Source organism: Crotalus tigris, unplaced genomic scaffold, assembly GCF_016545835.1.
Source record: "Crotalus tigris isolate CLP2741 ecotype Arizona unplaced genomic scaffold, ASM1654583v1 scf7180000024422.1470167, whole genome shotgun sequence".
In the NCBI taxonomy this organism is placed as follows: Eukaryota; Metazoa; Chordata; class Lepidosauria; order Squamata; family Viperidae; genus Crotalus; species Crotalus tigris.
In genome coordinates, this window is record NW_024100588.1 from 949,577 (window position 1) to 961,158 (window position 11,582).

An 11,582-nucleotide genomic window follows, 5' to 3' on the forward strand; every position below is an offset into this window, starting at 1 on the left:
GAAGACACTCTTGGAAGATGTTAGTATTCATGGAGCTGCTGTTAATAGTATTGCCTCAAATGGTGTGCAAGGATCCTAGCCTTCAGTGTGATCTTGAGGAGCCTCTTCCTATTCGTCACACATATCATCAGATTGGAGACATCAACATTGCTGGCATTATTTCTGCATTGTTTACATTTTCCACTCCCATTGATTTCAGTCAACATCCTTCTGAGGCACTTCAGGATGGACTTATGTAAGTACATCATCAATTCATTGTCAAGTTCTAGACCTTGCTGTTAAATCACATGATGTTTGAAATGTTTTCCTGTAGTGACAAAAGCTCCAAAAAAAACATATTCGGTAGGATAGGATAGGGTAGGGTAGGATAACAAAATTATTGGAGGTTTTCTAGTCCAACACACTGCTCAAGCTGTAGACTTTATACCATTTCAGACAAATGTCCAATCTCTTCTTTAAAGAACCCAGAGCTTCTGGAGGCAAGTCATTCCAATGATTACTTATTCTGACTTGGTTCTAGCTTGCTTCTTTCCTTGATTAGTTTCCATCCATTGCTTCTTTTTCTGCCTTCACGTGCTTTGGAGAATAGCTTGACCCCCTCTTCTTTCTGCCAGCCCCTTAGATATTGGACATTGCTGTTTATTCAATGTGAAGTTATATATAGCTTCAGTTTCCCCATTAAGTTGAAAAATGTTTATAATAAATAACATCTAACTATAACTGTAGAGGAGAGAATGGCTTGATTTATGAAGATGTAACTACTGCTAAGATCTGGGGAGTGGGATATATTTCTTTTTTTATTTGATATTTCTGGTACCAAAATTCAGCAATTTCTTTCTGATATAAGCCATTATGAAAAGCTGAGGTTTGATACTGGATCTTTCTCATGTTTTCAGAAATAATACTTCCAATTTCAAGCCAATTTTTATCTTAAAAATAACTCCAGTTCCTTTAGGGGTATATATGAAGTAGTGTTACGTTTTGCACTTTCCAGGATCTTAGCTGAATAATCAAAATATGGAACTAAAACACTTTCCATTAAATGTTTTATATTTAAGGATTGCAGGTGCCATGATATGAAGCAGACCTTTCTTCATGTGTTTCTTTACAGAGTATTTTTTCAGAATTACCAGCATGTCCTGGCCTTAGCGTTTTCTTTAAAAGAGATCAACAAAAACCCACAGATCCTACCCAATGTCACATTGGGCTTCCATATTTTTAACAGCCATTTTAGTCCAAGCTGGACCTACTTTACCTCAATGGTTCTGCCTTTCACTCACAGCAAATTCATCCCTAACTACAAGTGTGGGGTCCCAAAACCTTTGGCTGCAGTCATTGGGGGACCGGATATCTCTTTTCACATGGTAGCTGTATTGTCCATCTACAAAGTTCCTCAGGTAAGCTGTGCTGAAATATATATTATTATTTTGCCATACCTCCCAGAGATCTGTATGCTTCTTTCTCTAAAAAAAGGTAGCAACTTTTAAGATTCCTAATTATTATTTTTTGCTTCATAGGATTACCGTAGCAGCATAACTAATCATAACTCTAAACAGACGATGGAGATATTTGACATAGCTAAACATTGGTTACCACAATTTTAAAAAAGATGTTGAAACTCTAGAGAGCAGAGAAGAATAACAAAGATGATTAGGGGACTGGAGACTAAAACATATGAAGAGCAATTGAATACATCTAGTTTAATGAAAAGAACAATTAGGGGTGATATGATAACTATTCCAGTATCTAAGGGGCTGCCACAAAGAAGAGAGGCTCAACCTATTCTTCAAAGCACCTTAAGGCAGACAAAGAAGGAATTGATGGAAACTAATCAAGGAGAGAAGCAAGCTAAAACTGAGGAGAAATTTCCTGACAATTAGAACAATTAACCAGCGGAACAATTTGCCTGCAGAAGTCGTAGGTGCTCCAGTGTTGGTGGTTTTTAAGAGATTGAACAACCATTTATGTAAAATTTTATACGGTTTCTTGCTTAAGCAGGGAGTTTGTTTGGAAGACTTCCATGTTCTTATTCCCCAGTCCCAGACAGCAAATTAAGGTACAAATTTGAAATATTCACAATGAGATTATTTCCAGAAAAGTAATATATTGGTTAATATTCCTAAATAAAGACAACTAATTGCATAATGTTTCAGTATATAAGCTCAAAGACACCCAGAGACTCAAATGAATGTACACATTTTCAGAGGTTCACTTAGACCTTCGCATTCACATATGTTTGTCTTCCTGCAGTTGACCTATGGCTCTGTTCCAGCCATGGATAAAGAGACTCAAGCAGTTTTCTTCCAGCAAATGTTTCCAGATGAATCCCATGAACATAATGGTCTCATGGAGCTATTGAAGTACTTAAGATGGATCTGGGTTGGAATTCTTGTAGTAAAGGATGAGAAAGCAGAGAAATTTGTCCAGGAAGTAGTCCCTATCTTTTCTGAGTACGGCATCTGCACTGAGTTCATAGAAGAGTTACCAAACATAGATTTTTACAGTGATTTTACTGATGCCATGGATGAAGGACTAAAGATATACCATGTTCTCATGAACAGCACAGCCAATGTGATAATTGTATATGGTAAAATTCAGACCATATCAGTTCTGAGAAGTTTCCTCCGGTTTTCAGAAGTGGAAAATATACCAAAGAAGCAAAAGATCTGGCTTATAAATGCTCAGACAGACTTCACCTCACTTTCCTTTCATAAAACTTGGGATATCCATTTCCTACATGGTGCTTTATCCTTTGCAGTTCACACGAAAGATGTTCCACACTTCCAGGAATTTCTTCGCAATCTAAGTCCAAACAATGACCACCATGATCATTTTCGAAAAGATTTTTGGGAACAGGCGTTTGATTGTTTCTTCTCAAACTCAAGAACAGAGACGACTGAGAAAACTTGTACTGGACAGGAGAGAATTGAGACCCTTCCTACATCTGTGTTTGAAACACGCATCAGTGGCCAGAGTTACAATATTTACAATGCAGTCTATGCTGTGGCACATGCTTTGCAATCTCTGTATTTATCCAAAGCCAGAGAAACATCAATAATGAAAAAAGGAAGGAAACAGTTTCACAATCAAATGTGGTGGCAGGTAATAAATCACCATATCTGTAGTTTCAAGATCTATCCATAAACTTTAACAAACAATATACTTTAGGGCGATTGACTTGAGATCTAAAATTGAGATGTAGTATTGAATTAACCATTTGAAATACTTAGAATATGTTTCTGTCAATGAAATTAGAATCAGAATCAGAATAGAGCTGGAAGGAACCTTGTAGGTCTTCCAGTTCAGCCCCCTGCTCAAGCAGAAGTTCCTATACCATTTCAGACAAGTGACTGTCCAGAACCAGTTTTTGATGGCTGAAAGTATAATTGTACTCACGTTTTTAGGCATTTCCAGAAGAGGATCTTTCCATCCATTTATTTATTTATTTAATATCTGGCATACAAAGTGAGGGAAATCTAGAATTGCTAGATACAATTCAATTCTGGAATTCTAAATTGTTAGTTCATTCTGTTCAGCTTTGTATGCTTATCCTTGGTGCACTACAGGGGGCAAACTAGCTTACACCAGCTGACAGATGATGCTTGGGTTGCCAACTCTTTCGGGCTCCTCTGCTAGTCTACTACACCTCACCTCATGTTGCGTTGCCTCACATCTGGCCACATCCAGAGCTGGCTTCCACACTTTGCAAACATGAACGCAGCTACGTTTTTCCCACTGTAGTGGTACCTGTTTATCTACTTGCAATATTACATGCTTTCAAACTGCTGGGTGGTCAGGAGCTGGGGACCGAGCGGCAAGAGCTCACCCCATCTCACAAAGCCGGCTCCAACCACCAAAGTCCAAGCCATTTTTCGCCAGCAGTTCCAGTGTCATTAAGCCACTGCGAAAAAGCATCCCTTGAAATTGTGTCCTTGTGTAATCTATATGTGGTAGAAGAAGGATTGAGCATTATATTGTGACATCCTTTCTGAAAAAAAAAAGATTCAGCATGCTGAGATGTTCCCTTTCCATCAGGCATAGGGTTCCCACCTCTTCATAGACCAATTGGGAGTCACTTCCATTTCACCACCCACATATTCAGGGCAACACATGCATAATTTTAAAGCAAATAAATGGAGATGAGAACAGCCTTATATGCTTCCAGGAACACAGTTCTAGGAGAAACAGGGAAGGGAATCAAGGCTGCTTTAATATCTCAGGGCCTTAATAAAAAAGTACAAAGGCAAGGTATTATTTTGAGCCTACTTTTTGTGAGAGATATGTACTCCTATTTGATGAAAGAATCATAGATTTCAAAATGGACATTTAAGCCACCAAATCCAGCACCTACTTAATGTAGGATTTCAAATTCCAGCAGCTCCTGCAGATGTTGATTCTGCCTTTGCATAACCCTTTGGTCATCTATTCCCACTGCCTAACATCTTCTACTTAGATATGATTTCTTAGGAAGAATATAGTTTCCTAAAATTATTTTCTACATTAAGTTTAGATTTTAGTATCCAAATGTGGGGTTGTAATGGCTCAATGATTAAAGACACTGAACCTGTCAGCTGGAAATCTGAAAGCCAGGTTTGAGACTCAAGTGCCACTGAACAGTGTGAGTTCCCATTACTTGCTCCAGCTCCTGTCCATCTAGCAGGTCAAGAGCATGTGAATGGATTAATATGTACCACTTCAGCAGAAAGCATGCAATTGCGGGTATATTAAAAGGTACCACTTCGGTGGGAAAGTAACAGCATTCCATACTCCTTTGGCATATACCCATGCTGGCCACATGACCACAGAAAATGTCTTTGGATAATGCTGGCTCTCTTAGCCAAGAAATGGAGATAAGCACTACACACAAGATTCAGACACAACTGGACAGGGAAATCTTTATCTTTACCTTTACCTAAAAGTAAGTGAGTCTGTCTTCCATTATAGTGCACCTTTCACAAGTTGTCCTTACTTAACAATGATAATTGGGGCCTAGGTTTCCATTGCTAAGTGATCTGTTATAACATGTGATGTTACTTGATCATTGGGCTTACCAATAGCAGTTCCAGATGATCCCAGTTACTGTTGTTAATTGAGGACTGCACATGTTTTTAAGCAAGGACCCCATATGATCACAACTTCCAACTTCCTTCTGGCTTCCCCATTAACTGATTTTGAAAAGCCAGCAAGGAAGTTTGCAACTCACAATCATATAACTATGGGATACCATCATAATCAGAAGTTCAGACCAGTTGCCAAGTTCAGGAATTGTCATCATTGAGGCTGGAGTGTTTTTATCTTCTATAGTGCTAAAAAGAGTCAAATGTCAAGGCCTTTTCTTTCTTTCTTTTCCTTTTACCTCACATTTTCTTTTTCTCCTCTCTTTTTCCTTCCCCTAATTTCTTGTTTCTATTTTTCTTTGTATTTTATATAATGGGTAGGTAGGTAGGCAGGTAGATAGGCAGGCAGGCAGGCAGACTGACAGACAGACAGATGGGAGAATTGTGATCATGTGACCACAGGAGTCCTGCAGCAGCCTGAATTTCAAGGAAATCATAAGTATCACACATTCTGCACCACTGCAAATGCAAATGGTTGCTCAACAAGCAGCCATTAAAGGAGAACCACCTGTACTTAGGTGTTGCTGTGCTACCTCATTCACAGAGACCTCCAAGATATCATCAGCTGCAAGGGGTAGACCTGACTGAGAAACCAAGACCATGTAGGTCAGGACTAACTTTATTACCAGGACTACAGTAACAGACTCCTGCATGTTACTGCCCACCCCACTGCCATCAATGGCAAAATTGTCCCGATACATCTTGCAACGTCACGTGACGTCGCGAGTTTGACATGTCTGCTTTAGATGAATGTGAGGGAAAAAAATAGATCCAGAAAACTATAGTCCTATCAGCCTGATCTCAATATCTGGGAAGTTTCTGGAAAAGATAATCAAGCAAGGAATCAGTGAACATCTAGAGGCAAATAAAGCCATAACCAAAAGCCAACATGGGTTTGTCAAAAACAGATCATGCCAGACAAATCTTATTGTATTGTTTGACCAGGTGACAAAATTAGTGGACCAGAGAAATGCTGTGGATATAATTTACCTGGACTTTAGTAAAGCATTTAGTAAAGTAGACCACAACCTACTACCGTGTTTTCCCGAAAGTAAGGCCTACACCAAAAATAAGCGTTACCTTGATTTTTTGGGGTAGACCTGACATAAGCCATACCCCCAAAATAAGCCCTACTTTGGGGTGAGGCACATACCTAAAAATCAAGCTAGGGCAGCGGTGGAGGTGTGGAGCTGCCCCACCTGCCCTGCACCCACTTACCTTGCAGCCAAGCCTCTCCTCACCGGCCCATTTCTTCTTCTGAGGGCTCTTCTGCAGCCAGTCCTGCATTTGTCAGTCACAGGGCTTTATGGAAGCCCCATGCAGCCAATAACCATATCTCGGTTTTGCAAGACCTCAGCAGCCAACCACCAAGCTATATATTGAATCCATAGCTTGGTACTCAGTTGTTTAGGCCTTCAGGAAAGGCCTGACTGAAAAATGCAGGCCCAAATGCAGCTGCAGAACTTTGGCCCAAGAAGAAGTGGACCGGCTGGGTGGGGTTGTCAGTGCTGGAGATGAGGTAAGGCCTACCCTGAAAATAAGACCTGATGGCTCTTTTGGAGACAAATAATAATAATAAGACCCAGTCTTATTTTCAGGGAAACATGGTACTTGATAAGATAGAAAAATGTGGGTTAGACAGCATCTCCACCAGATGGATTTGAAACTTTCTGACCAACCACACTCAACATATAGTCCTCAATGGAACTGTGTCTACATGGAGGGAAGTGTTTAGTGGCATACCCCAAGGCTCTCTTTCAGGAACAATATTCTTCAACATCATCATCAATGATTTGGATGAGTGGATAGATGGGGAACTCATCAAATTTGCAGATGACAGCAAGCTGGCAGGAATAGCCAATAATCCAGAAGATAGGCTTAAGATACAGAAGGACTTGAACATTGGGTGCTATCTAACAAAATAAAATTCAATGATGGAAAAACTAAGGTTCTACATCTAGGCAAGAAAAAAACCAAATTCACAGGTACAGTGGTACCTCACTCAATAGTAGTAACTATAAGAGGGATCTTGGAGACCTAGTGGACAATCACTTGAATATGAGCCACCAGTGTGCAGCAGCTACCAAAAAAGCCAACACAGTTCTAGGCTGCATTAACAGAGGGATAGAATCAAGATTATATGAAGTGTTAATATCACTTTATAATTCCTTGTTAATGCCACACTTGAAACACTGCATCCAGTTTTGGTCACCACACTGTTAATAAAGATGTTTAGACTCTAGAAAGAGTGCAGAGAAGAGCATCTAAAATGATCAAGGAACTGGAACTTATAAAGAAACATATAAAGAACAATTGCTGGAATTGATTATGTCTAGTTTAATGAAAATAAGGACTAGGGGAAATCAGATATCAGTATTCCAATATCTCAGGGGTTGCCACAAAGAAGAGGGAGAACTGGGCTTGTTTGAAATATTTTCTCAAGTTATTCACCGTGATCCAGCCTCAAGGTCCTCTTATTTGACTGGTTCCCACTCCTGCCCCTCAAGACCATTCCTACGATCTGTAGAAACTCAGAGATTTCCCCATTCACAACACGTTAGCTGGGGAAGTTTGTCTCTTGCTAGCTGGCCAGGAATGGGCATAGCACGTATTATAGTCCGCTTCTGTATGCAAACCATGATTGAAGGTAAATAACATCTCCAAACAAAGTGATCCTGAACTCTGTCTGGCTTATGGAAACTTGATATGCCTTATGAACATTTTTCTCTCTCTTTTGAATATAAGATAGTATATTCAAATATATAAGACAATAACAAGTTAAAACATAATGTAACCAGAAAGCTCTCTCTCTCTCTCTCTTTCTCTCTCTCTCTCTCTCTCTCTCTCTCTCTCTCTCTCTCTCTCTCTCTCTCACTCTCTCTCACTCTCTCTCTCTGTTATGTTTTGTTGTTTCTTGTTAGTATGTTGCTTCTAGATTGTTGGATTGCACTTGCAATAATTAAAAAAATTAGCATGGCTACAGCAAGTATACGTCCCTTTCTAAGTAAGAATAGTATTAAACTTTTATAGCGTTACATACATCTTATTATTTCTCATATATTTATTAAGAGGTCATCTGTCTTAAGAGGCTTTAGCAATTAAACTACGGAGTTTAATGTTAACATTCTGCTGGTGGTGGTTTTTTTTGTTTTGTTTTGTTTTGCAATTCCATGTGAATTTTATTTCAGTAATCTGATATTTTACCTCTACCTCTATGTTGGAATGATTGTTACATTATTTGTTTGATTCTGACCTACAGCTAAAATGAAAGTTTTTATATTTTCTTTATTTAAACAACAATACCTATGTTCTGAATATATAAATTATTTCTCCTTCCCTCTCTCCTTATCTCTCTTTGTCCCTCTCTGTCTGTCTCTGTATTTCAGGTTCATTCTTTTCTGAGAAGTGTCAGATTCAACAACAGTGTTGGTGAGAAGATCTCCTTTGATGAAAATGGAGAATTCATTGGTGGATATGATATTATCAACTGGGTCACATTCCCAAACCAATCCTTTGCTAGGGTCCAAGTTGGAATGGTAGATCCCACGGTTCCAGCAGACAAATTCTTCAATATTTCTATAGATTCCATCACCTGGCCAGGATGCTTTAATCAGGTGAGCAGTTAGAATCTAGCTTAGTCTGCCTTCATTTATATAGTGTAAAAATTTCTTTATGGATGAAAGTCTTAGAGATTCATCTCTAAATTAGCCTAAATATCAATGTTCTAAGGAAGGGAAAATATCTATATGAATGTTTACTTTTCTAATAGTTGGAATAGGACATTGTACTCATTACTTTGGCCCTCTGTTAATTATGAGCAATGCATGGTTTTGAAGTAAAAGCTACAATCCAGTGTACTGGCTTTCATTAGTCAGGTGACTTCAAAATTAAGAATTTGAAAAAACCCTCTTTAACCAGCACAAAAATTGTGTTTGGAGACTGAGGTTGATGGATATAGAAAGACATTGATACAAATAATTGTAGAGAAGTGTCAGATTCAACAACAGTGTTGGTGAGAAGATCTCCTTTGATGAAAATGGAGAATTCATTGGTGGATATGATATTATCAACTGGGTCACATTCCCAAATCAATCCTTTTCTAGGGTCCAAGTTGGAATGGTAGATCCCACGGTTCCAGCAGACAAATTCTTCAATATTTCTATAGATTCCATCACCTGGCCAGGAGGCTTTAATCAGGTTAGGTGTCTAAATCTAGCTTGGTCTGCCTTCATTTATATAGTGTAAAAATTTGATGAAAGTCTCAGAGCCTCATCTCTGAAATAGCCTAAGTATCAACATTCTAGGGAAGGAAAAATGTATGTATGTATGTATTTATGTATGTATGTATGTATGTAAGTATGGATAGATAGATAGATAGATATATTTAGATTGCTAACAAAGAATAAAGGGAGAACTGAAATAGCTATTTCGAGCTTCTTAACTCTCTTCAGCCAGACATACCCTTCTGAGATTAGAACCTGGGTTGTGTGCATGTTAGGCAGCTGTATTAACCTCTAGGTCACAGGCTCTTTCTCATTTTGTCAGCTGTATCAGGGAGGAAAGAGACAAGGCAAGGAGATTTACCTTGAGTGTTTTTTTGCACCCTGTCGGCCCAAATATGGGAGAAAGAAATCTAAAATGTTTACTTTTCTAATAGTTGGTATAAGACATCGAACTCATTATTTTGGGCCTCTGTTAATTATAGACAATACATTGTTTTGAATAAAAGCTACAATCCAGTTTACTGGCTTTCATCAGTCTGGTGACTTCAAAATTAAGTATTTGAGCAAACCCTCTTTAACCAGCACAAAAATTGTCTTTGGAGACTGGTGTTGATTGATATCGAAAGACATTGATATCAATAATTGTAGATATTTAATACTTATTATTTCAAACCAGTTACATCTCAAAATGATGCAAACACATTACTTCTGCTTATCAATCCATTTTATGTGGTTGATTCCATAGTAAGAATGTCTCTTCTTTTTCTTCTGTAACTTAAAATATTCGTTTTTGTTCATTGATAGGCATTACCTTTATCTCAGTGTAATGATCCTTGTGAGACAGGATACAGCAAGGAAAAGATAGAAGGGGAGTCTTTTTGCTGCTATGCTTGCCGCCAGTGCCCTGAGGGGAAAATAGCAAAAACAAAGGGTAGGAAATTTCCAGATAAAACGGGACTAAGCCATGAGGGTACAGCACTGCCTGTAATCCACTGCATCAATTCTACTATGTTCTCTTTCAGATGTAGATGACTGTTCTCCATGTCCAGAAGATCAATATCCAAATGCTCACAAAAATGTGTGCATTCCAAAACGGATCACCTTTTTGTCCTATGAAGAACCCTTGGGGATCAGTCTGACCATTCTTTCACTTTGCTTTTCTTTAAAGACAACTTTGGTAATCACAATTTTCATGAAACACAAAGACACTCCTATTGTCAAAGCCAACAACCAGAATCTCACCTACATCCTCCTAGTTTCCCTCCTCCTCTCTTTCCTTTGTATCTTTCTTTTCATTGGGAGACCCAACACAATTGTGTGTCTCCTTCGACAACCAGCTTTTGGCCTCATCTTTTCTGTGGCAGTTTCTTGTGTCTTTGCCAAAACCTTTGTTGTGGTTCTAGCATTCATGGCCACCAAACCTGGTTCCAGATTAAGGAAATGGGTGGGGGGAAGAATGGTCAGTTTTATTCTTCTGTCCTGTTCCCTTGTTCAAATGTGTGTTTGTGCTGTGTGGCTGATAACATCCCCACCATACCCGGATTTTGATGCCCATTCAGTGTCTGAAGAACTCATCATGGAGTGCAATGAAGACTCAGTTATGTTCTACTGTGTTTTGGGTTTTATGGGTTTTCTTGCTCTTGTTAGCTTCTCTGCTGCTTTTCTAGCTAGGAAATTACCTGTTAGTTTCAATGAAGCCAAATTCATCACCTTCAGCATGTTGGTCTTCTGCAGTGTTTGGCTGTGCTTTATTCCAACCTATCTAAGCACAAGGGGCAAATATACCTTGGCTGTGGAGATCTTCTCCATGATCTCCTCCAGTGCTGGCTTATTGGTGTGCATTTTCCTTCCCAAGTGTTTTATCATTGTGATGAGACCCGAACTGAATGATAAGCATCAACTCATGAAAAGACAGTTTTAACAAATCTTTCCATTTTCCTGATATTCTTTATATGTAGATTGGCCTTCTATATTGTCATGTCCACTGAAATTTATATAGCTCAGAACATTTTTTCCTTCTGGAAATGGGGACTATAAAAGCATACAGATAGACAAATATTCCAAAGGTGATTTTTCATGAGAGAACTGAACTTTCCATACCCATATGCACTATTCAGGTGCCCCTGATGACACAGATAAACCCTCAGGTGGCCTCAATAACTCTCTAAAAGAATGCAAATGACCACCGGCCTTTAAGAAGTATAAATCCTTCCATTCCCTACTACCCAGTCAGAGCTGAAGA

The 11,582-nt window shown here is 38.8% G+C and overlaps 1 protein-coding gene across 1 annotated transcript; it reads left to right on the forward strand.

The window, feature by feature from the left end:
* The first annotated feature begins 29 nt into the window (after positions 1-29).
* Positions 30-11,261, forward strand: LOC120301996 (vomeronasal type-2 receptor 26-like). The gene is made up of 6 exons (XM_039329879.1): positions 30-235; positions 1,112-1,397; positions 2,251-3,102; positions 8,504-8,731; positions 10,145-10,271; positions 10,363-11,261. The coding sequence occupies exons 1-6, from the start codon at positions 30-32 to the stop codon at positions 11,259-11,261; spliced, it is 2,598 nt and encodes an 865-aa protein (XP_039185813.1).
* Positions 11,262-11,582: the final 321 nt, after the last annotated feature.

Bases quoted from the DNA above. Each gene is read 5' to 3' on its own strand.
- LOC120301996 (XM_039329879.1), top strand. From the start codon at position 30: ATGGAGCTGCTGTTAATAGTATTGCCTCAAATGGTGTGCAAGGATCCT. The intron at 1,398-2,250 runs GTAAGCTGTGCT...GTCTTCCTGCAG, and splicing joins CCATCTACAAAGTTCCTCAG to TTGACCTATGGCTCTGTTCC. The intron at 3,103-8,503 runs GTAATAAATCAC...TCTGTATTTCAG, and splicing joins ACAATCAAATGTGGTGGCAG to GTTCATTCTTTTCTGAGAAG.